Genomic DNA, 27464 nt, shown 5'->3' with positions numbered 1-27464 from the left:
ATGAAACATACCTCTCACCCATAAAATTTTTGGTATCACACATATAAATTATTTGTGCCTGTCTTTGTTTCTCCAAACCGTACCTGTCATAACAACAAAATTGTCTTTAGTTTTTACTACAAAATACAGAAAGTTCAAATGACTGACGTAAAGATATGCATTTCAAATATCATTCAGGTTACAACATAATTTGTTTCCAACACCTCGTGGCCCATGAATACTCTGTTGCCATAGACATAAACACACTGCATGCAGCTTTCATTGGTCTCTACACATACCAATCAGCCAATGACAAGGCTCCATGCTGTCATGTGACAATATCATGTGGTAATATCCCCGTATTCCCCGTTCCATCGCTCGTACTTTTCCAAGGTATCCAGTGGAACACTCCTTCGTATTCTCTTCAAGGCATCACCAAAATCTGACAACTGGATATTTCTCACCTATTAAGATACAAAAGGTATCAAATAGCATTTCTTATCACCATTAGCCCATATTTTAACCTATTTCAAGAACATTATCATCAAACCTTTTCTCGAGATGTAAAAATATCACATACCTTATTTGCATCTAAATTTTTCACTTCACTTATGCTCAGCTCTGCAAAAGAGATAAAAAAAACATTAAAGATTTTAGACACTCACTTTGCCATACATATAATACTAGTAATTACATTCTATCCAAAATATCACCTTCACTGTTAAAATATTATGACTTTCTTTTACTTATTCACATTTACTAATTTGCAAACAACAGACATCATTCCTAGTATCACTTATTTATTTCTTGTGTTTGTAGTCTCAGGCTGCTGTATGAGGTCTGTAAATAATCAAGTTAACCAGTGATTGACATCATGAGCATCACTGTGCACTTAGTCAACTTGTTACCTTATTAGGTTAAACACAACACATGCTTGCATTAATTATTACAGCTGCAACAAGTACAGACAGTGTTTTTGCATTACATGCACAACAGGAGCAGTCCTTTCACAAACTTTTCACTGAACGCCACAAATCCTTAAGATAATGAATTTTGAACTTTAACATGTGCCAAGTTTCACTGATACATGTTATTTGGCTCTTGTGGTACCATCTTGATAAACGTTCTTTATATGTAGAAACCAAAATAATTCTATAATGTGCATGTTGTAGACTAGTACTAACCTCTGATTGGCCCTAAAGCTGCATCTTTGGCCACAGCAGTTAGATCACTTCCAGAGTATCCATCTGTCAATCTGGACACACAGAAAGTGAAAAAGGAATCAGTATTCTAAACTCTGCTGTCAGAGAACAACCACTGAAGATGGCAGGTAAAAAATGGAATGTAATTGCCATAGCCTGTGAGATCATACATTATTCAGGTTAAGCCTGATATAGATGATTGTCATACTGTAACTGACCAAGAACATACTCCATAGATGAATTTGTACAATAAATAATGCTCATTTAGCAATTCTCACCACCTATATAGGCCCTGCCCTACACATAATTCTGTCATATAAGATGTTGATGGAGGTCTACTTACCTGGACAGATGATCAAGCTCTTTGGACGTGAGAGGATTGTCGTGTTTGACAAGCAGGTGACTCAACATCGTGCGTCGTGTGTCAAGGTCAGGCATTGTCACATACACACGCTTTGGGAAACGCCTGCATGGTGGAAAACGTGGACATGATGACATGAAACCTCAAAGAGTTACATGACCTGACAGAAACTAACTGGTACTGAGAGTTTTTAGCCCACCTGAGCACAGCGTCGTCCAGTTCCTGAGGTCTGTTGGTGGCTCCCATCACCAGCACCTTCTCCTCGACTCCACTCGCAACCTGCACACAGAATCACCGACCCTTAAGGGGTAAATAACAGGATAGGAAGTGTATGTGTTCTGCCTTAATATGGACAAATCCTCAAAATTGAGAACTGTGGCCTCAGTCTACCAGATGTAATACTTTGAAATATAATTGCTCAGCTAACAAACCAACTTACAGCTAAATTCACAAAAAACTGGACTAACACAAGTATATGTCTGAACAACGCACATATTATCATCCCAGCATTCTTAACTATTTAATCAAATTTGTCTGATAGACAATTTCTATGTTCTGAACACAGGACTGAATTTCAAGGCCAAAAAGCCAGTTTATCCCTCTCTAGACTTCATCCATGGGAAGTGTCTCTCGCTGGAACATGATAAATTTCATTGCCAAAGCTTGGTTCTACATTTTCCAATGAACGGTTATACACAAGACACCAAAATACACTGTTACCTGTTCCCCACAAACTAGTACACCATGAGAACGAGGGATTACGACTTGCTATGTATAGCCATATTTAAGTGTTCTGCATAGGTTGATATGCCAGATAACAGAATATTAGAACTTACACCATCAAACTGGACCAGGAATTCAGTTTTGAGTCTGCGACTGGCATCATTCTCTCCCTCTCTCCTCTCACACAACAAGGAGTCGATCTCATCTGAAACAGCCATGCCACACATACTGAAGGGAACAACAAGGGAACAGCTCTCAGCTAATGTCTTATCTAAAATATGATAGTTAGTACAAGGATGACTGTCTTAGACACTGAATAAACTTGCCTGTCTGTCTGTATACGAAGTAGCAGGAGAGCTTAAAGATATTTCCAAATTACAGTAACTTAGCATGTTTTTATCTGGCCTGTAATACTGTTTGGTTTCCTATGTCTTTGTCAGCAAATAAATCAGCTTACTATGTTCTACAGCAGAGAAAACATAACAACCAGAAAAACGTAATTCTTCATTTCAGTTTAAATATAAGCTTCAATACACTGTTCATCACATGAAGGACAAGCTCAGTACACTGTCACAAGAGACAAGCTCCCTACACTACTTTTCACATGACAGACAAGCTCACTACATCATTTGTCACATCAGAGACAAGCTCCTTTCACTGAAAGTCATATGAGAGACAGGTTCCCAGTACTGTTTGTCACATGAGAGACAAGCTCCGTACACTGTCACATGAAAGACAAGTTCCCTACACTGTGGGTCACATGAAACTCAAGTTCCCTACACTGTCACATTAAAGACAAGTTCCCCACACTGTGGATCACATGAGAGATAAGTTCCCTACAGTCTTTATCACATGTGAAACAAGCTCCCTACACTGTTTGTCACATCATAGACAAGTTCCCTACATCATTTGTCACATGAGAGACAAGCTTCAGAAACTGACTGTCATGTGACAGACAAGCTCCCTACACTGACCCATGAAGATGATGCTTGGCTGGAGTTCCCGGGCGGCAGCGAACAGTGTGCGGACAAGCTTCTCACCCTCTCCAACCTGTACAAATAAACAGACATCAGGCACAATATCGCGGCAAATTTCTCATTTTTCTCAACCAACTAATGTGTTATTAGTATCATCTTTTTCTGACTGGACGATACCTTGTGCCCACTTTCACGATATCTTTTCAGTATTTTATTTGTGTGAGATGCTGGCTTGCATGTCACGAAATTTCACTCAAGTGATAGAGTAAGGGAAGGACGGAGATTTTCAAACCTTATAACTAGTAGTCCCTAGCTGGGAAAGGGGATCAGTAGAACATGATCCAATATACATTGGTATGCCTCCTTGACCAGAGTTTTGTCAAATCAGCATTGGCAAAGGAGAGTCATTTCAAAGTACCTTAAGTAAACAAATCATATTGACATCTGAAAGAATGTGAAAAGTCTTTAATTTTCAAAACTCTGTAAAATCATATACCCATTTGGAAGTAAGACTTGAAGCAGAAATGTTGAAAAACACAGCATTGGACTCATTTGCCACAGCTTTAGCCTGAAACAAGATAATGATGTCATTTCAATTACACTCACTCCATGTATTATGCACACACTTAACATGAAAGAACCACCTGCTACCCCCAAGTTGCATCTTTGTCATCATTTTCAGTAGATTCTGGTGTTACTATAGTAACAACAATTAGCTACTACTTCTACAGGGCACCATCATCGTACATTATATTTAGGATTACACTTTCTCAGTAAAGCACAGATACTTTTGTTAGGTTGACCACATCTGGGATTCAAACTCACAGAGGCATCTAAGTGCCAGCTCACAAAGCCAGCAATCTAACCTGCTCAGCCAGCATAATAACAGACGTAGTGTCTGCTTAGGAATGAGCTTATTTTACCTCTGGAGTCACCAGAATCAAGTGATCTCTCCATCTTAATCTATATTTTGAGGTTAATCAAAATGTTCTCCATTATTTTACATAATGATCTATAGTTGTGTCAGATTTTTACCCAGAATATATGTTAAAAATGGCCACTATCTAGCACAGAATCCTTATGAGCTAACTGACTGTAACATGAAGATCACAAATGAATAAAACCTGGCTCCCGAACCTACCAGCATAGTTTTGCCGTTCCCCGGGGGCCCAAACAGAAGCAGTCCCCTGGCAGGAGCCCTCAACCCAGTGAACAGCTGGAAAAAACAAACACCCCCTCACTTACATATCTACCAGCACTTTCTGCTTGGCGCTGCAGACACTGGCACTAAACTGTTGCAATTATTGAAGTATTGTAGAAGCAAATGGAATACTGACTGATATGTATTTAGGCACTGCATTGATGCCATTTTATTCAAAACGCTGAAATGGAAACATTATTCCAACTACATTCAGCCATACTGTCGGTGAGGATGTTTGATGTAATGAGTTATATTTGGGATTACACTTTCTGGTACAAATTGTAGTACTTTTTTGAGTTGAGTCCCATCTGCGATTCGAACCCACACTCTCAGAGTCAGGCACCTAATCGCAGGGACACAGAGTCTGCCACCTAACCTGCTCAGCCACTGTGACTTCAACAAAGCCTGCAGTCTAGACTACCAGTTGTCTGACTTTCAGTAGTGGAAGTCGTCGTGGCTGAGCAGGATATGCAGGATTTTGAGTGCTGGTGATTAGAAGCCTGACTCTGAAGGTGTGACTTCGAATCCCAGATGGGGCTCAGCTAAAAAAGTACTAGTATTTGTTCTAGAAAATGTAATCCCAAATGTAACATATGTTACATCTGACCACTTTCTAAATGACATTATAGGATGTTATGATGACAAAATGAGAAAGCAGGAGAAACCTTCTGGAACTTTGCCAAAAGCTGTGTTTACAACCATACTCACTCACTCACTCACTCACTCACTCACTCACTCACTCACTCACTCACTCACTCACTAATATTTCAACAGTATCTGGGCTTCACATACTGTAGACACGTATGGGCATGAACACAGATCTGTGGCATTATAAGGAAATACTTTAACCACTGTGCCACCTACCGCCCCAGTTGCCAGACCAAGACTGCTGGCTAGACAGATGTAAAATGTCATACAAAGTCCTTGTACTTGTCAACTGGTAATGCTGAATTGTGTACTGCAGTCAGAAGCAAGTGTACATGGCTGAACATTACGAAACACTGCACCTACCTCTGGGCGGAGAGCAGGAAGAATGACTATTTCTTGTAAGGCTTGTTTTGCTATATGCTGACCAGCTGAAACAGACGGACATCAGCATGTTTCTTATTTCTCTAATTGGAGTCCTTGAGTCATCGATGACCTTGGCCTTCACCTGCCCCACACTGGCAAATGCCAGTGATCTGATTGGCTAGTACCAAAATTTGTTCTGTAAGATTGCTGACTCTAATCAATGTGGGGTAGGTCAGGCCAAGGTTATCACTGGTGAAAAATGAATTGCTGCATGCTTCTTTGTGATGAACAAATGTACTTACAACACATTATGACAGTTGGGTGAATGGTAAGTGTCTCCGAAAGTATGGCGATTGCCATCAGTTCAACATATCGTTTGTGTGTACGATGAAATAAACAAGAACATCAGTAGCTTAACAGTACAAATTCTGAGCAGGGATAATGGGTAAGAATCAATAAATACCAAATTTTAGGGCTCCCAAAGGTACTAGCTCACAGAGCTTTGATTCTTATAAAGTATGACTCATTTTGTAGGTAAACCTATTGGCTTGAAATGTATGCATGATTTTAATTGGATATATACCATGAGCGTGAGCGTCTCATCATGTATTTGTACCCATAAATATAATCATAAAACATATTTCAACCTGTAAGAGTCTATGCACTTTTGTATTGTTTTGGTTGCATAACACTGGACAAAACAATATCCAAGGTATATGACAAATGATCAAGTCTACACCAGACAATCCAATGATCAATACTGACAGCAACAAACCACTAAGGGACAACCCATTTGATCTGGTCGCGCCTGACAACAAGGGTAGGTTGTTGGGGCAATACTGCAGCTCCAAACCCACAGGCTGACTGCTTGGACAACACCGTTGGTCTTACCTATGTCACTGAAGGAGACTGTAGGTCCCTGATCGATGACCTCATTCAGAATCATATTGGCCAGCTTTTTATCGACATTCTTCAGACCTGCTAAAGACACTTCTCTTTTTCCCTTTGTAGCACCACGAGCCTAAAACAGTTTCAGTGGAACAGATCAATCAACCGACCAGTGTGTGGTTTGTGCAGGAATGAATGGCTGGTGTAGCATGATTTGTTTGTTATTGTGTATCACTACTCTCAACAATCCATATGATGACAGTCTGTAAACAATCACCTGGACCACATAATCCAGTGACAATGCTGTGGGCATGTCTGGTCTGGCCACCTGACACATTTAGAGGACTCTCTGCTAAGATTACTGGGAACCATTTTTAACCCAGGATCTCCATTGAGTAACAGGCATCAGTTTTATTGAACAAAACAAGTCAGGAGTTATGGGGAGACACCATAGCAGTAATTAAGGTCATACCACCTAACTATGACTTAGTAAGTTTTTCCATTTTTCTGTATGCAGAGATGCCGATCCCAAAGTGTTGCAAATAGTAGTTTCAATGCTCAAAATTAGTAGTATGACCATAAAATTAGTAGTTAACTAAATAAACAAAATCATGATGGATTCTGAGAAAAAAATAAATATTACGGTCACATGGTCAAATTATTTCCACCAGAACTAAATGTGTCAAATTGCAAAGGTACTGAAATCAGTTTTGCAATTATTACATTTGTTACTTGCAATCATTCCAGTTCAAATATGTCATTAAATATGATGAATGGAAGGTACATGAAGTCCGAAATGAATATCATCATTGAAAATATGTGTTTTTGTCTATACATCAGAATTTTAATGCATCTCATTCAAATATAGTAGGATTTCTTGTGGAATTGTACTGGCGAAGTTTGAAGCTACAATTCGTAGCGACTACGATAAAATCGTAGAAGTTGGCATCTCTGTGTATGTGTCTGTGTCACAGGAATAAGGCAACCATAATCCAGAAGAAATGTCTACAACAAAAATTCAAGTTTACAGCTTCAAGTTTACCAGCTCTATCATATCTGTACATGAAATTAGAGTCAATGAAGCACTATGTGACTATTAGTGTCAGTTAGTGGAGTGGGCTACTCACATCACCCTGTGACAGATTCCTATGATGGAGGGACGCTTTCCTGGCTGCCCGGGGAGATGCCCCTGGTCCTGATGGTTCCCGAGTGGCACTATGGGATCGAGGCAGTGTATTGCACTTGTGCACGGCCATCTTCATTGGCTTCAGAGGTTTACTTGTGACTGCAAGTATAGAACCTGACAGTGGAATCTTGCCTGCCATCTTACATCTGTAATACATGACTGTCCATCTTGCTCATAATACATGGTTCACAAATACTCCACAAACTGAGTGATATAACAACCACTCTGTTATAAAAAGGCAATTATTACTCTAAGCATCAGAACAATGCCACTGGTCAATCATACAAGTTTAATAGGGTCTGTAGCTCACCTCCAGCAAGAAGTCAACACACCTACATAAACTATAGACATATTAGGAGACACTGTGTATAATGTGTATTCATCATAAATGAAGTATTATATCTGAAACAAAATTGGGAAAACCACAGGGTAATGAATGAGATGCAGCATGATATTCTGGTGTTCTGAACACGATACTCAATACCAATAGTCACTGTCAAGTTTACAGTAAGAACATTCACAAAATGACTGACATGGTCACTGAACCTACACTACATATTTACTATTTCTCATCTGGTGAGACGACAACAGCAAACATGAACACAATCTATGGTACAGGCAGGCATGCTTTCACATACATCATGATATGGTATAAACTTCATACACACACACCCCAATATCACAATGTCTGACCAAAGATACAATACATACCACAATGTCTAACCAGTGACAAAATTCATAGCACAATGTTTAACCAGTGATACAAAATATACCACAACATTTAACCGATGACACAAATATACCAAGATGGCTAATCAATAATACAATACAAACCACAATATTTAACTGATGATACACATTACCAAAATGTGTGAAAATGATACCAATGTACCACAATGTCTGATTGATCATACAAATGTACCATTATGTCTAACCAATGACACAGTATGCAAAATAATGCCTAGGCAATGATACAATCCTACTGAAAGAGCAGATTACTGATATAATACATATGATACACACCACTATGTCTAACCAATGACACAGTATGCAAAATAATGCCTAGGCAATGATACAATCCTACTGAAAGAGCAGATGAATCATATAATACATATGCAAGTCTCAACAGTATCAAGTCCTAACAAGTGACTAAAGCGTCACGTCTCACTCACTCACCCAACTCTGGAGATATCAAGGATGAGAACATGAAACAATTTTCATCCTCAGTTTTCCCATAAACTAAACATCCCATCAATATTAAAAGGCCAATTCATTTTGATTATCAAACACATTACACACAAATAATATTCATGCCAATATGAAAAAAATAAAATGCTTTGAAAACTTTGCCATCACAAGACCATTCCATGATGTTGTCGAGCACATGCTGCCAGCCATGCAGTGTTGTAACGAGCACATGCTGCTGTAACGAGAGGAACAATCTAACTACTGCATCCTGCAATGAAGCCAATCAACCGTTAGGCAGAGTGAAGCATGTGAAGCATAACCAGCCAGGTACCTGGAGTCTTCTTGCCAGGGGCCACAACTCTTGTATTCTTATCAGTGACATGTGATTTGGGGGGTTGCCTCCCCTTACTGTCTCTGTGATCTCTCTCCTCAGCAATGGCGTCTAATCTTATGTCTTGTAAGACTTTCTCTGTGTGCAGAGTGAACAAAATATAAAAAGCAAATTAAAGGGACTGTACAAAAAGCATGCAATGTAAAGCCAGCGGTACAACAAAATCACAACATGTACCACAGATGTTGTAATGACAATGAATAAACATCAACATCATGTTAACACATAAGGCATGGAGAAATACATGAACTCAAGTAATAATCACAAAAACATTGGTTTTAATGATTTAATGAAGAGAATCACTTAACTAACAGAATAACCAATTTCCATGGTTAATCTAGTAAACAGGCCAATAATGATAGGAATCTGAACTTATGTGCATTTCGAGATTAAACAGAAACAAATTATCAGAACTAAATGCAAGATGGCAAAGTGCTCAGGAACAGAGCAGACATTACTGATGATGGGCTCTGTATGATCCCGAAATGTTGTGTGGGAAAGAACAAAGACGCTAAATCCAGAAAATGTCATAGTCAAGAAACACACTGTTCAGCAAAATCTATTCCTTAAAAATTTGATTTACAAGTTACAAATGGCTTCATGATACATGAGCGTTAACCATATTGACAAAGATGATGTGGTTTTCGCGTGACAGGGGCAGAGTGTTGCATGTGTGTACTGGGGTCAGACCTTAAGATATGATGGAAAGGAATAAAGTCTGCAAGTAAAATAGTAACAACACAGGCACAGGGATCTCTAAATCAAATTCTAGAGCATCCAAACATCAGCTCACCAAGAACATCCAGTCTATCCTTGGCCATAACCATATTGGTGAGCATCTTCTCCTTGAGGCGTCGGGCTCTCTCATATGATTCACCTTGAAATAAAAGTAACTTGAGTACAAACAGCTCTACAATGGCCATATACCTTTAGTGAACTAAAACACACTCTGGAGAAAACATCAAGAATTCTTCAAGACATCTAGAAATACAGTAGTATCACCGCCCAATGCTGCTGTTCAGTAATAGTGATATAAAACTTAACTTTGCTGTATAGCTTGTGTAATGTTATAGTGTCTACTTCAGGTCAGCCATGTCCAAATATTTCTACAGACCAAAAACTATGTAGCCAGGCTATATGATATTTAGTTATTATTATTCAATCTACAATCTTGATCTTTATCACTACCGCAGAGTACATTGTTTTGTCAGCTACCTTGTTCCTCTTTGTCACTTCCATTAATTACTGTATATGACATTTATGGCCTTGGCTGTGTCTGTCATCACATCAACTGTAGAAGGAAGTGCTATTGTTTCTCTATCTGTCCATTGTTGAATCTTTTACTGTACGTGAGATGTGAGTGTGGAGTCCAGCATTCCGACTGTCTTTATAGGGATGACCCCAATCAGGATTATAGGAAATAGGAAAGGCCCTGGGTTTGAACTGGAAGTCCGCACACCTCATTCATGTATACATGTTTGTCACGTCTTGTGAAACCAACTAAAGAAGTTTGTACAACTAAACTATGCCTTCGTCTTCATCCACATATTCATTTGTCTTCGTCAACATAATGTTCATCAAAATCGTGAGCTAATTCTCCAGTCACCGTATCTGCCCATTAACAGTAATATCACAAGCTTCAGCTGTATAGCCTTTGTGATATCACAAGGTTCGGCTGTATAGCCTTTGTGATGTCACAAGGTTCTGCTGTATAGCCTTTGTGATGTCACAAGGTTCTGCTGTATAGCCTTTGTGATGTCACAAGGTTCTGCTGTATAGCCTTGTGATGTCACAAGGTTCTGCTGTATAGCCTTTGTGATGTCACAAGGTTCTGCTATATTGCCTTTGTGATCTCACAAGGTTCTGCTGTATAGCCTTTGTGATGTCACATGGTTCAGCTGTATAACCTTTATAGTACTACACCATTCACAGCTGACAGACCCCAGCCTACCTTGTCCGCTGACCTCAACTGAGATGCCCTTCTCCAGCTCTGTGATGCCTTTCTTGTACAGGTCAATGGCTTGTTCCTTTCGACCTGGAACACAACAAGACAGTCAGGCTCATCACACAAACCACTGCAAACAAGAATAATTCCTACTTTCAACCTGTATTTTCTGTTTACATAAAGTATGTTTGTGCATTTTTAGAACTGATTTGGAATGTTCATGCATTAAATGGGCGGGTGGATAGTAGTGGTTGGTGTCAGTTGAAGATGGTAGTGGTTGGTGTTAGTTGTAAACGGTAGTGGTTGGTATTAGTTGTGAATGGTAGGGTTGGTGTCAGTTGTGGATGGTAGTGCTGGATGGTAGTGGTTAGTGTCAATTGTGGATGGTAGTGCTGGATGGTAGTGGTTGGTGCCAGTTGAGGATGGTAGTGCTGGACGGTAGTGGCTGGTGTCAACTGGGGATGGTAGCGGTTGGTGTCAGTTGAGGATGGTAGTGGTTCGTGTTAGTTGCAAATGGTAGTGGTGGATGGTAGTCGTAGATGGTAGTGGTTGGTGTCACTTGTGAATCGTAGTGATTGCTTTCAGCTGAGGATGGTAGTGGTTGGTGTCAGTAGAGGATGATACTGGTGGGTTAATACTCTGTACACTTCAATAATAAGGCCATCACAGTATTGCAGCTACATCAAAGGATCAGTTCACAATATCAGAACAATATCAACATGGATGCACCATGCCATACAGCCACAGAGATGTCTACTAGAGTAGTGATTAGCTAGCAGCTTTCAGTGCAAGGAAACTTGCCACTGCATGCAATGGTAAATTCTTGATATGAACACTCTGCACAGAAACCCATTGGTTTTCAAACTGTCCATTGACTACTGTCTAACAAGCCTGAATCAGTTATACGATTAAATGCCTTGAAATGAGCATTCCTGTGTACAAGTGTCAACAGCAGTTCACATGACTATTGAGAGATCACATGACTATTGGTATGATCATGAAAAGGAAAAAACTATTTTATGATTAACCCATGTGGCCCATCACGTTCACATCATTGTAAGGTTTGAATCAATATGACAAGCACTGCAGAGAGTTTTTCTTGGCAAGAATCAATATGGATGCGTTGATCATCATGTTTGTAATTGGACTGGCTGGCTGTGTTACTGAGGGAGACGGGCTGGCGATATGGCAAGGTAGAGTGAGTGAGTGAGTGAGTGAGTGAGTGAGTGAGTGAGTGAGTGAGTGAGTGAGTGAGTGAGTGAGTGAGTGAGTGAGTGAGTGAGTGAGTGAGTGAGTGAACATCTACTGCAACTGTATTTTATTTCTGTCATCATGTTTAAGTTTGAGAATGTAATGAATGCACATTTCTCAACATTCCTAACATAGTACACCAGTGTTCGAAAGGGCTGAGGGTGGAGAATATGAATCAGTATTTGTTTTCTTTCTTATCTGAAACAAATGAAATATGTCCAGATTCATAATTAGTTGCCATGAAAACAGTGATCTGGAAGTCCACAAACCAAGGATGGAACATCTGTATTGCATTTCCGCAGTAACCTGATGCACAGGACAACACAACACTCCTGTCAACAATAGTTGATGATTTGTAACTCATTATCACCTGGCCTAACCTTCTCACCTGGTCAACGTCTCACAGATGGGATCTCCAGAATACTTTATTGATCAGATAGTGAGTGAGTAAGTACTGTACATCAACATCACTAGTCTGTCTCAGTCCCTGAACCACATTGTTTCCCTACTGCCAAGCCTTCTATGCAATGCTTAAGTCCTAAATGAAGCAAGTCTAGATTTCCTCAGGTTCAGGCTGAATCTCTCGTTTCCTTTTCAATTTGCACGGGTTTCTTTGTTGCTATCAAAATTACATAAATTCTATATAAAGACTAAGCATTAGTCTCGCTCATCACAGCCATCTCTAATGATAAATCAGAATCAGACAGCATGACATCTCAAACAGACAGCCTTGTTCAAACTGAAATCTCTTTTCACCCTTAGTACAAACATCATATCCTACAGTAGTGGTTTTCTAGAAGGAAATAGAGGGTTTGACAGAATCTGATTTTGTAAATGCTACAAACTCACAATATCATCAGAATGATTTAACCAATGGTTTCAACAATACCAGTTACATCAGTACAGCAATTTCAAGGCAAATCTGTATTCTGAAAAACATCAAAGTGTAAAGGTAAAATCTCAGTCACTGAAAAAAGGCTGAAATAATTTGAACATTTATGATGACCCCAAATCTAAGGATGAATAGTATGCAGTTTTATTAAATTTTCATAGAAATGGCCTAATCAGCTTGAAAACGTCTGAACACACAGGGCATCTATAGATTCAAATAACTTTATTTTAAACAGAAGCATAATCCCCATGAAGGTGTCTCTTGACAAAGCAACCTAATAATTCAATCAGTTCCTGCCAGAATGGCACTACAATGACATACGGTCAAACCACAGACAAAAAGTATAAGATTGCCTCATCTACAGTAATTAATATACAATTAAAAAAAGTAGGGGATATTCTATTTTGAGAGCAAATCACTAGCTAATGCTAGAGCATATGAGAAATGGTATTAAATATCCATAATGATGAAAGATTTCCTAAAGAATGGAATAAATTGTCACATTTTCCTATAACATCTTGTCATCAGATCTGTTTCCTCCTAGGCTTCATTATCTGCACTTAATCAATCTTCATGTAAGAATGTCCAGTTTTGATTGGTCCACGTGACTCTGATAAAATACCATGTACATCCATCACGATCCGTGAGCGGGAGTATAAAAGCTGTGTACTCCCGCTACGAAAGTCATATCACCCCGCTACGCCTTGGTGATGACGTGAAGTGAGAAAAGCGTGCATCGACAAGCCTTTAGTAACATGCGGTGCATTGAGGTCAAACAATCAGCTGGTGTCAACATGGCAGCAAGCAGATTCGATGCATGTTGTTTTTTTTTATTTAGTGAAAACATTGAGCTAGATAAATGCGTTATCACATCGTGTCTCGGGAAATACGGGGTTTTATCAGTCCCTTGTAAGGTCGTATTCCCCTCCTGCTAAAACCTCGTATTTCCCTCGAGGCGAGGGGAATACAACCTTACGAGGGACTGATAAAACCCCATATTTCCCAAGACACGATGTAATAACATATATTGTAAATCCAATATCCCGTATTTTTTCTGGAATGATATAATTCTTGTTGCGTTCATTTCAAACACATGCACAAGTTTGTAAAAATATATTATTTATAGTAGCTTTATTTCTAATATTAACTGTTAGTGTACTGAGGAAAAAGATATAACTAAATCATCAATAGGAGCACTACGCGCAGTTCACACAAAATGGACAACAAACAAACCACTATGGACAACATAACTTTAGTACAGAACCTATGTTAACCTCCGGACAAAGTCACTATGATATACAACCCACATCTATCTGTGGACATTATCACTTTAGCACAAAAACCATGTAAACTTACTAGCATCACTATAATGTATAACCCATATTATCAACAGATAATATCACTATGGTATAAAACCCATACTATCAAAGGACAACATCACTAAAGATTATAACCCATATCATATATGGACATCACTATGATATTAGCCCAGATTATCAATGGACATCATCACTATGGCAGTGTTCACGAATAGTGTATGACCCTCTGACAAATCTGGCAGATTCGCCAGTGGTCAGATAGAAATCACCAACTGGCCAGTCCCAGTGTCTGACTGAATATTTCACAATGTCTTTGTGTGAAGTTGTTATTTGTGGCATGTGACACTTGTTTGCTATTTATAAATCTTATGTTTGTTTTCATATAATGTTAAAAATTTCAATGCCAATTATAAGACATGTTAAATCTGAAATGTTTGTTTAACTTTATTCTGTGGGTCCTGTTAAGTTTCAGTGGGTCAGACAGACATCTGAAACTCACAGGACCCAATGTCCTTAATGTTACTTTGAAACAGGATCGTGAACACTGGCTATGATATATAACCCATGTTAACCAATGCACAACATCACTAGGGTAGAGAACTGACATTCAGTGTTTGCCTTGATGCAGAAAACCTGCTCATTTGACTCACAAATTATCACAAATACACAATGAATTTTGAATCTTGTGTCATTGTTGACACAATGCTATTGGGCCCTTAGTTCCAGTAATCTAAACTTGTAATTTGCTGTTGTTTAAAACTAATTAGTTAAATGTTTGCTAAATACCAGACCTGCTTTACTTACCCATATCTTCTACGGACCACATTACCATGGCATATAACCCACATTATAAATGGACAAGATTACCATGGTATATAACCCACATTGATAATGGACAACATTGCCATGGTATATAACCCACATTACAAATGGACAAGATTACCATGGCATATAACCCACATTATAAATGGCCAACATTACCATGGCATATAACCCACATTATAATGGACAACATTGCCATGGTATATAACCCACATTATCAATGACCAACACTGCCATGGTATATAACCCACATTATCAATGGACATTACCGCCATGGTATATGTTAACCTATGACCAACATCACTAGGTATATAACCATTATTTTCCACTGAAAACATCATAAAGATACTTCCTCAACATAAAACCATGACTGCTAATTGGCAGCAGTGTGATGCCAGGCTGAGATTGTAGCTGTATGTCCCTTTGCAAACACCTGGTGAATCTGCCAATCCCCGACTTTCTGGCCCTCCACACCAGGAGGAGGCAGATCAATCTCAGCTGTCACACCTCACTCCGGTCTGAGAGGAGTGCCACGTGTAGACCCTAATTGGTTCTATTGTAATGTGGAGATGTAGCTGTTTTATTACCACCCAGTTCTACTGCAACATCACTGACCTTGGGTGTTGATCAATGACATCATCTGATTCCAGGCATATATATACTTATAGGACCATAACTTATTCAGTGGTCACAAATGATGATGACCTATCTCAAATATTTTGAGATTATTGTGCACAAGGGACTGTCAGTGAATGTCTGAGCTAGATTTTGAAAGTAACTAAAGACAGTTCCTCCAAATACACAACCTCCACAAATATAACACAAACATGCTAAAAACATTGATTTCACCTTCAGGTCAAACAGAGACAACGATCTTTCTTAGAGAATTGATTTAGCATTTTTTTGGTCAGCTGAAAAACCAGTCATAATCCAAAGCAAGGTCGGAACAAGATATCTGTCACAGCAAATTCCAGACACGTACAAATCATGTAGTTGTGCCTGATTACCGCAAACAAAAGCCAAAGAGTTAATCTTCCAGCTTTAAAGAGGAAGACAAAGTCATCAATATCCCACACAATGGCAAAATACTCTTCATGATTATGTCTACTAGTTATTATAATTGAAAGGTTTTTAAGTTCTGCTTTTGAAAGGAACACTAGCATCAAATTCAGTTGAAACCAAACTTGGAAGCACAAAAAACATTTTATTCAGAAATCCAAAACAGCTACCAGTACACCTCCAGACCTATCTTTGTGTCAAGTTTGCCGAAGAAATAGTGCTCCAAAAAAGAACAGTACCACAAATTTCCGTCAAAGTCATACCTCCAGACCTATCTTTGTGCCAAGTTTGGCGAAGAAATAGTGCTCCGTAAAAGAACAATACCACAAATTTCCATCAAAGTCAAGATTGTTGCTATGAAAACACAAAAAAATTTTTAATCTGAATTCCAAAAGTACCAAATGGCACCAGTACACCACCAGATCTATCTATGTGCCAAGTTTGGTGAAGAAATATAGAACAGTTCTGTTCCAGGAAAGATGAATGTGCTCAGACAGACAGCGCATTTTAATACCCCCTGGAAACGCGTTGCAGGGGATAACAATACTTTGACATAGAAAGAAGATTATCCATGAAAGACTCTGATGGAATGACACCCATGGGGTACCTGCTTGAGACACCTGCCCCCAAAGACACCCACTGCCACGGAGGGTAATCTGCTTGATACACCTGCTCCCCATGACACCCACAGCCACAAGGAGGGGGGTAATCTGCTTCAGATGCCTGTCCCCCAAGACATCCACAGCCGCGAATGGTAATCTGCTAGTCGAGCGGTAAGACTGAATGAAATAATGGATAAAACAAGATGCCAGAAAATGTTAACACAAGTTCAAGGTTCGAGTACCTCCTGAGCACACTGATTAAGGACATTTTCTTTAAGTGTCCTCGGCTCTATGTTGACAAATCTTTCAAAACTTTAACATGATTGAAGCTTAGTAAAACATTTCAAACAGTATCGTGTCATTCCACTGACAAATAGTGCTGTGCCAAGTTCAGACAAAACTACATGTGTGCGTATAGAGGGATTTTGTTCCTTGCTGTTTTGTGGGATGGATTTTGTTCCTTGATTTATGAGAATGTTTGTTTTTCCTCTTGTTGGGGGGAGCAATTTTTCTTCTTTTTTCTTAGTTTGTTTCTTGTTCTTCTGTACCAAAGTCAGCAAGATTCCAGCTACATGATGGTGGCAAGACAATGTAACAAGTGACCATCCTGCCAACATAATCCTGTCCAGTCACCTCTTGAATCTAAGTGAGTGAGTATCTTTTCCATTCTTTTAGCAATATTTCAGCAAATACTACAGTGGGGTCATCACATATGGACTTCACAAATTGCACCCATGTGGGGAATTGAACCCTGGTTTTCGGCATCCAACAAGAATATGAAGGACAGGGATCAATTTTACTTGACAGGGACCTGCCAGAGACAAGGGTAGTCAAATAAAGTTCTATCTTTTTAACCCATAATTTTTTAAATTTCATGATTTTTTTCCACACTGATGTTAACTGAGCTGGGAGTTTATTCCTCAGCACCAGGAGATTACATCACTTAACGTCACTTCAGTAATCCTTGACTTAAAGTTGATTCTCCACCTCGCATGTGACCAAGATAAGCTCCATCTTCTGAATTTAAACAGTTTAAAATTCATTTCCTCCAGTGCTGCTCCATTACAAGTCGGATTTCTGGAACAAGGCATGTGGGCATCTCCGTATCAGAGGCCTGCTGTGTACAGTTACCTTTCACCTGCTGCTATCAGGAAGTGGCAGTCTGATGAACACAGACAGGCAGTCACTGGCACAGCTATACAAACCCATCACGTCCATCACATCTTCCTTGGTGAATGGGGTAATGAAGACTGGAGAAACAGGCCTGTCCCTACTCGTCTGAAATAGGCTGTTTTTGGTTCACTCTCTGAATCACTCACAAGAATGGTTTTACACAACACATAATTCCTGCACATGTCTAAGTGAGTGAGTGAGTTTTGTTTTTGGCTTCACTCATTGTACTCAAGTTCCGAATCAAACCTGGATTAACATCAAACACTTAAACCATCAGGCTAGCCCATATCCCTTCAAATATGACTTGTCAATAAAGGACTACAAGTACAAGAATGGATGTTCACTTGTCCTCGAAGCAAGTTGGTAGTTTCGGGCTTACGGACCAGAATGAATTTCAAAGACTGCCATGACATACCATTTAAGTTTACTTTTCACAAGTTTACATTTAATATTATGCTTCTCCAAATGAACTTTTATTTAAAAGTCTCATTAATATTTGTCATCAGTGCTCTAACATGGCTTTTCTGCTAACTTATCCTTGATGCAATGCTGCTTCGAGTGGTACCAAGAGCTGGCACAAGATGCAGGCTAGACTTGCACAAGTCTTTAAGGTAATAAAAAAACAGTTGGAAATTTGTGAAAAAATATAAATAACCAACTGGTCTCCTAAGAGACTTGTCAAATCCAGACGTACTGTCCTCTTATGTAGACAATGTTCTTTACAGCGTAGATACTGTACATCCATGGGTTTAACATTCACTAAAGCCTTGTAGCAAGACTAAATGCAGGCAAATTACTACTGTATTAATACACTTATTTGAAGCTGACATTTCCCCCACTGAAATGATTCCACTTGTCACAGAATCAGTTACATTGTTCACACTGTATATTCTGACAGGTGAGTGTTCTGACTCCTGAGACAACAAGCAGCTACCCAACCAGGAAGATGGCATCACAGGGCATTACAAGTGATAGCATCATCAGTCATGGTGCTGGTCCATTTAGGCAGTGGAAACATGTGATAAGAGATTTATGCCCTGTGTCTGCATCAGGAAATGCCTACAGGGAAGTGACTTAGTTGTATGAAATAAAAACAGGCAAAAAATACCCAATTAACACCATTACACTGAATTCTCAGTAGGCAATCTCAGTTGTTATGAGATGCTATTATACCCAGCATAGTCATACTGCTGCTTTCAGCTATATGGTAGAGTTAACGAGCCTTCAAAGACTATTATAACAACCACAGTACCACTGGAGAAGCCAATGTCTGATTTGATAATTAACATGAATAACCACCTTTCCTGGCTACCTGTCTCTGTCAGGTATGGCATGTGACTTGGTGGTATATTCACCCAAGTTAGGACTGAAATACACCTTTGGTTGCCATGGTTTCACCATACCCCTGCTGTATGGGTGCATGGGCAATGTAAGTACACACATTGTTACAAAGAGTACCTGATAATGGAAGTCAGCTTTATGAAAGAAGAGTTAATTAAGACATCATGGAAACAGTGATGGGTTAAAACAAGGAGCTGATGAGGGGTAACAACAACCAAGGTTTTATCTGGGAGATCATCATTATTGGGTGTTAATTGGGATGTCATTTCTGGGTGGTACCCTCAAGGTCACCATATCTGGGTGTTAAAAACAACTGGGAGGTGATCATTACTGCTTATTTCTTTAATATTTTAATACTAAAACCAGTCGCTTATTTTAAACAATCCACTCAGATCACCTTGGTCACTGGATCAGAGTGCACTGCTTTGCATTCTCACTCTCTTGGGAGCATACAATCCATTCTGCTTGTGAGACACTACAAGGTTAATAATGTCAGTTTCACCTCATCCTACTGGTACCCATTCACTACTGGGTGAGGTATACTCACCCTGCTGGTACCCATTCACTGCTGGGTGAGGTATACTCACCCTACTGGTACCCATTCACTGCTGGGTGAGGTATACTTCAAACAAAGTCACATGGCACAAAGGCCACAACTCTGATCAGCAAGACAACTGGGCCACCAGAGTTGTATACTGATTGATGGGGGGAAAGTAGCAGGGTACAACTAAGTTTACTTTATCCTAACTACATAACTTTAAAAGAGTACAGGAAATTAAACAAGTCAATAACAACATGTTGTAAACATCTGGGAAACATCAGATGTTGACATGAATTAACTAATTGCACATTTTAACTAATGACAATCCAAACAAATTCTTAAATCACATTTTCCCGTCACCATTTAAGATTGTAACATTACCACATTTGGAGAGACGCTTTTGATAAAAAAATCCACTTTGAGCTAATAAATCTAGGTTATGTTTTTTCTGTAGGCGATGAGAGCAAACATTTCTATGGGCAGGAATTGGAACCGAACTCACAGCGTGAGGTTTCAACTGTAATATTTAGTCACCATCAATTCAGTACAGCGTGTCTCTGATTTTCAAACACAGTAGGTTTATCTCCATTCTACCATGACACTTTTAAAATCGAACTTCCTCGCTCTGCGGAAGACACTGCATGATCCGGCAAGGGATGAGAGGTGAGTTAATCTTCTCTGTGAAGGGAGTGGTTGGTGCCTTTCATATTTTTGAAACATTCCAACATAAAAAATATTGTCTAAAGAAAAACAAACAACTGTTTATTCAATGCAATAATGTAATGCCCAAGAGCTTGTCTTTATCATCCCAACTCTACATGACTGAAACCAGCCTATTGTTGTGTTTCCCGTGATACCCTACCCCATTGGTTACACAATAATGGAATCATCTGACCTACTTATTTTCATGGAAGTAAAGTTACGCAACAGTTTGAAATGGCGGACGAGACAGTGTTCACATTTTGCAAAAATTTTAAATTGGACGTGAAAGTGGAAAAGACTTGACTGGATGTCGCATCAGAACCCTCTAGAATCGAAGACATGGTCCTTTTGTGATAGACCTACGATCTGTATCTCATCAAAAACTGTTGATTTTTATGCTCGGCGCGTGTCGATTGTGCTTTCATGTACTTGCCTCCATCCCAGCATGTGGCAAAAAGAGTGACAGTGCCATTTTGTCAAAATGCGTGTACGTGCAACTAACTTGGGATTCCTGGAAACTTTGTTTACATCATGGATGTATTGAGGCCAAGCTTTTCTCAAAGTGTACGAACATAACAGTGTCAGCCTTGCGGGATGATGGCAGAGCAGAACTCCTGTGGTTCAATTTTTTACATAGATCTATAGATAGATTATTGTGACATGATGGAGTATAAGTAGCATAAATTTGGTGTTTCGCCAGAACCGTTATCTTGCAAATTTCCCATTCTAAATGGAAACAAATATACCATATTCCAGGTGGGTAAATGTTTACTAATGTTTTGCAGCACAACTTTGTATAGATAGGGGTGTGATTTGGCAAGGCATTCTGATTTATGTGTTAGATATTGTTTATGTTAGGGGCTGCGTATTATAATTGAATGTTTTTATAATAGAGAGTAATATGATAGTGAAATTCCCATAGAATTGTGGAGGAAATATCATATAATTGTATTTTTTTAGTTTGGATAAATGTTTCCATCACGTCTGTTGTATTGATATCAGTCATGTTGGTGGTCAAGCTGAAGTAGTGCGGCAATGTTGTATATACATGCATAGTGAAGCGCCGTTAAATCACACACATGTTCAGTCCAAAATTTCGAACTGCATATATCTAAGTGGCAAATTCCCGAGTCAGCATCAAAATCCATGGAGTTGTTATTGTTATGACATCACTGTGGTCAAATGGAAGTAGTTTTCACAATAAGACTTGTTAATGTGAGGTTAAATGGACTAAAATCAGATAGGGTCAATCCAGAATTGATGCCGTCTGATTTTTCTGAGCAAACAATCAGAATCCAGTATTTTCTTGAGTCATGGCAGAATTATGAATGAACAATGACTGAACCAGTTAGTACTGGGAATGTTGTTTTCACAAAGACAAGTGATTATTTAAGTGAGACCAGGAATTGTGTAAGTAAGACTGTTATTGGTCTCCATTAAACTGGGTACAGTCTCTGATAGAATCAGATGTTTCAACTTGATCAGGGATAGTCTTCACTAGACCAAGGATAGTCTCCACTTGACCAGGAATAGACCCCATTTGGTCAGGGACAGTCTCCATTAGACCAAAGATAGTCGTCACTAGGCCAGGAGTAGTCTCCACTTGACCAGCGATAGTCCCAGTTTGATCAAGGATAGTCTCCATTGGATCAGAGATAGTCCCCACTTGACCAGAGATAGTTGCCACAAGACCAGGGACAGTCTCCACTTGACCAGGAATAGTCTCTACCTGACCAAGAATAGTCACCACTGGACCAGAGATAGCTGTCACAAGACCTGGTATAGTCTCCACTTGACCATGGACAGTCTCCATTTGACGAAGATAATCCCCTCTTGACAGGGACAGTCTCCATTTGACGAAGATAATCCCCACTTGACAGGGACAGTCTCCATTTGATCAGCGATAGTCTCCATTTGACGAAGATAGTCCCCACTTGACAGGGACAGTCTCCATTTGATCAGCGATAGTCTCCATTTGACGAAGATAGTCCCCACTTGACAGGGACAGTCTCCATTTGATCAGCGATAGTCTCCATTTGACGAAGATAGTCCCCACTTGACAGGGACAGTCTCCATTTGATCAGCGATAGTCTCCATTTGATGAAGATAGTCCCCACTTGACAGGGACAGTCTCCATTTGATCAGCGATAGTCTCCACTTGACCACCGAGATGGTATTTTTAGTGTTTATAATATTGTCATAGTAAAGATATAAAGGCAGTGGAGGGTCTCTGTTGACTATGGGATGGTCTGAGTTAGGCCAAGGATTGGCTCAGTTATATTGCACATGTTCTCAGTAAGACAATATCAAGACTCAACAGAGAAAGATCTCACAAAGACCACTGACTATCTGCAAATGGTCTCCATAATCAGATATCAGTAGTCGATCAATAAAAATTGTAATCGTAAACCTCTCCATAACACTCAATAACGGTCAATAACAGGACACAATCATAACACTGTGCTAACGAAACCAGCACTAACTAACACTACGATCAAGAAGATTGAGAATACTTCAAGCGATGATGTTGTTGACACTGCAGTTTTACAGTCAGATGACAGCATCAATTGTTCATGTCTTGATCAAACAACATAACGATCACAAACACACTCTCTAAAGTTTAATTTCAGGCTTCACTTTTATGGTCTCCTAAACCAATCAATAATCGCTCACCGAGATCAACTGATCAACCAATTATTTCATCAATTTCTCCAGCACTAGTTGTTATGCTGTAATATATGCAGGTATGATGTTGCACACTTTGAGATGTAGCTGCACACTTTGAGATGTACATTTCATTCCATTTCAAAACACACCTGCCCCTTGCAACATGTTTGAAGCAGTTTGTAAACAAAGCTAGCAGTGAACTCCTTAACCTAATGAAAATCTATGTTCAACTCCAACAACAACTCAAACAAGCACTTGGGCATTGTGTTCTACACTGAGTTCATTCAACAGTCATTCTTTAGGGCAACATTATACACATCAATGTGCAATAAGCATGTTATCCCTGGGACAAGTGAATACAGATGGACACCATGATAGCATGTGCAAGTTGTTTAGATATTTGTTTGGTACTGATTTTGATCAACAAAGAAGTTTTATTTTTGCACATGCAATCTGAGCAGTTAAAAACTGAATCAGCAAAACAAAACTGGAGAAATTTCGTGAGGTGAAAATGACTGAAGACTTTTATTCTTTCAACACCAAATAAACATGGCATTTGGTAAATGTGCATGAGCTTGAGAGTGCATGTGCTTGTGTGTGCATATGTTCATGATTTCTAGGTTATATCTTACAAGCTGTTTCTTGTAAAATGTCTACACTTGAAGATCCAGATTAGAACTGGTCTCCAGCAACCAGTGCTTGCTCTTGGGAGCAACTAACAGGATCAAATGTTCAAGTTTGCACACTTGGATGATGCATGTCACTGTATCCCAACTGCCAATCAAGGCTCATGAAGGACCATCACCAGATTGTCTGGTGGGGTGTTAAACAAAGGTTAAACAAAGATGCAAACCATCACTATGTCACTGTATACCAACTCACATCGAGATGAATAGGTGCATATGTACCATGACAAGGTACTGATACTGCTATATATGTACCATGACAAGGTCCTGATCCTGCCACATATGTACCATGACAAGGTCCTGATACTGCTACATGTGTACCATGACAAGGCACTGATCCTGCCACATATGTACCATGACAAGGTACTGATACTGCTACATATGTACCATGACAAGGTCCTGATCCTGCCACATATGTACCATGACAAGGTACTGATACTGCTACATGTGTACCATGACAAGGCACTGATCCTGCCACATATGTACCATGACAAGGTCCTGATACTGCTACATGTGTACCATGACAAGGTACTGATACTGCTACATATGTACCATGACAAGGTCCTGATCCTGCCACATATGTACCATGACAAGGTACTGATACTGCTACATGTGTACCATGACAAGGTACTGATACTGCCACATATGTACCATGACAAGGTACTGATACTGCTACATGTGTACCATGACAAGGTACTGATACTGCTACATATGTACCATGACAAGGTCCTGATACTGCTACATGTGTACCATGACAAGGTCCTGATACTGCTACATATGTACCATGACAAGGTACTGATACTGCTACATGTGTACCATGACAAGGTCCTGATACTGCTACATATGTACCATGACAAGGTACTGATACTGCTACATGTGTACCATGACAAGGTCCTGATACTGCTACATATGTACCATGACAAGGTACTGATACTGCTACATGTGTACCATGACAAGGTCCTAATACTGCTACATGTGTACCATGACAAGGCACTGATCCTGCCACATATGTACCATGACAAGGTACTGATACTGCTACATGTGTACCATGACAAGGTCCTGATACTGCCACATATGTACCATGACAAGGTCCTGATACTGCCACATGTGTACCATGACAAGGTACTGATACTGCTACATGTGTACCTTACAAGGTCCTGATACTGCTACATGTGTACCATGACAAGGTACTGATACTGCTACATGTGTACCATGACAAGGTACTGATACTGCTACATGTGTACCATGACAAGGCACTGATCCTGCCACATATGTACCATGACAAGGTACTGATACTGCTACATGTGTACCATGACAAGGTCCTGATACTGCCACATATGTACCATGACAAGGTCCTGATACTGCTACATGTGTACCATGACAAGGTCCTGATACTGCTACATGTGTACCATGACAAGGTCCTGATACTGCTACATGTGTACCATGACAAGGTCCTGATACTGCTACATGTGTACCATGACAAGGTCCTGATACTGCTACATGTGTACCATGACAAGGTCCTGATACTGCTACATGTGTACCATGACAAGGTACTGATCCTGCCACATATGCACCATGACAAGGCACTGATCCTGCCACATATGTACCATGACAAGGTACTGATCCTGCCCATCTCATCTGCACACTGTTTTTGTCTGCCAGAAACTGTGGTTGCAACACGGGCAGTTTGCGCTTGAGCATTGTCCTGTTGGTATGTGTGGAGATCTTGATATTAGTTAAAGAAGGGAACGACATTGTTCTGAAGAATGGTGCCATGGTAGTATAGGGCATTCACTCTGCCATGTCAAACTACCACAGTGGTTTTGTGATGATAACTGATCCCTGTCCACACCATAATGCTGGCCCCACCCAACCAATGTGTTTGCACAGCACAGTCCTGATGGTATCATTCTCCCAGTAGACACCATACCCCTACATACCCGTCAGCATGTCACAAGTGAAACCGTGACTCATCTGAGGACACAACACCATGTCAACGTCATAACAACCACAATGTTGTTCACCCCATCATCGTTGTTCACAGCAAGTCAGTCTGGATGGCCCAACATAGGGGCGTTGACACCACAATTCTGCAGCATCACCGAATTACCACATTTCAAAATTTACAGGCGGTGTGTTTTCAATGATGGTCTGTATATCATAAAGTTTAAATGTTGATTTATGTGTTATTTATATTTGATCTGTAATATAAGAAATGATAATTTACCAATAAAATTTGATTTTTTTTCTGTAAACACATAAAAATCAAATTTATTTAGCATTTACAAAAATTCATGCCTCCTTGTACACAACAGTTTTAATACCAATTGAGTTTTCACATAAATATATTGGTGTAATTTACATAATTACGCCGCTTATCTGTACTGCTGTGTCTACGAAAAACAACTGTAGCTTCAGGCTGTACTGTTTGTTGTTTAACAACACACTCCACAATATTCCAGCTACAAGGCAGTGGTCTGTAAATAATCACGTCTGTACCAGACAATCTAGTGATCAACAAAATGAGCATCGATCTACAAAACTGGGATACAATAACAGCAACGAAGTAAGAGATCTATGGGATCTACCCTGAACTATAAAAGTATAATCCTCACCTGGTTAATCACTAATTAATAATAATGCAACGTAATGAAAAAGTCAATATAGCGCTGTCAAATGCAATGAAAATAACATTATTTCATCATGCACCAAAATATCTTACCTGCATCTTCCTCGTCCAACTTCAGGGCTTTTGAGATGTACTCGAACGCTTTCCTGTGGTGGTGCTTCTGTTGTGCTAAGGCGGGCTCCCCCGGGCCGACGTTGCTCTTACCCCTCGGGCTGTCGGACATCATGAGACAACCCTCCTCTTCGTCACTTTTTCTGTTATGATATCGGTCTGGAATGGCTCGTCGACTTTTACAAGCAATTAAAATGACAACAATCCATAGTTGATACACGAACGTTCGAAGTAAGGCAAAAACAAACAAAAGGGGTGCGGCGACTATGCGGAAATTTCGGCTATGAATTGATTCATATCCCCTGGCGTTCGGACGGCCCCTCCCTTCCCCCTTTCTACGCCCAGACCCCCGTCCTGACCCAGGCCCCTTCCGATGCATATTTCTCGCTATCCGCCATATTTTGAACAAACAAAATTAGAAAATGCTATTTGTGTTACGAGAACCGTTTATCATAACGGTACTTCGCGAACCCCTAAATGAACCTAACGGTACAATGTCAGAACCGTGTCAGATACCAAGCCAAACAGGACAATATTTTGAATATGAAAAAAAAAAGACATATAAATGGTATAAGATAAGATATACATATTTTTGGTGCAGAAAACTATTAGCTCGT

The 27464-nt window shown here is 39.7% G+C and overlaps 1 protein-coding gene across 2 annotated transcripts; it reads right to left on the bottom strand.

Annotated features, from left to right (window-relative positions):
- Positions 1–238: 238 nt before the first annotated feature.
- Positions 239–27226, bottom strand: LOC137294280 (spastin-like). 2 transcript variants are annotated; one of them, XM_067825285.1, is made up of 16 exons: positions 26830–27226; positions 11059–11142; positions 9901–9984; positions 9048–9185; positions 7470–7627; positions 6346–6475; positions 5455–5519; positions 4384–4458; positions 3739–3810; positions 3240–3315; positions 2379–2470; positions 1742–1821; positions 1525–1647; positions 1164–1234; positions 560–600; positions 239–443 (listed from the first exon to the last, which is right to left on the bottom strand). In XM_067825285.1, the coding sequence occupies exons 1-16, from the start codon at positions 27224–27226 to the stop codon at positions 321–323; spliced, it is 1809 nt and encodes a 602-aa protein (XP_067681386.1). In that variant the 3' UTR covers positions 239–320. The 2 variants fall into 2 exon arrangements, with proteins under 2 accessions (XP_067681386.1, XP_067681387.1); XM_067825286.1 differs by lacking the exon at positions 9048–9185.
- Between the last annotated feature and the right edge of the window lie 238 nt (positions 27227–27464).

This window comes from Haliotis asinina, chromosome 8 (genome assembly GCF_037392515.1).
Source record: "Haliotis asinina isolate JCU_RB_2024 chromosome 8, JCU_Hal_asi_v2, whole genome shotgun sequence".
In the NCBI taxonomy this organism is placed as follows: domain Eukaryota; kingdom Metazoa; phylum Mollusca; class Gastropoda; order Lepetellida; family Haliotidae; genus Haliotis; species Haliotis asinina.
The sequence above is the reverse complement of the archived record's forward strand: the minus strand, read 5'-3'. Positions and strand labels throughout refer to the sequence as shown.

Excerpts from the sequence above, each read along its gene's own strand:
- LOC137294280 (XM_067825285.1), bottom strand. The coding sequence starts at position 27,226 with ATGCATCGGAAGGGGCCTGGGTCAGGACGGGGGTCTGGGCGTAGAAAG. Across the intron at positions 4,459-5,454 it reads TTCCTGCTCTCCGCCCAGAG|CTGTTCACTGGGTTGAGGGC; the intron begins GTAGGTGCAGTG and ends TGTTTTTTCCAG. Across the intron at positions 2,471-3,239 it reads GCCAAGCATCATCTTCATGG|ATGAGATCGACTCCTTGTTG; the intron begins GTCAGTGTAGGG and ends TGGCTGTTTCAG.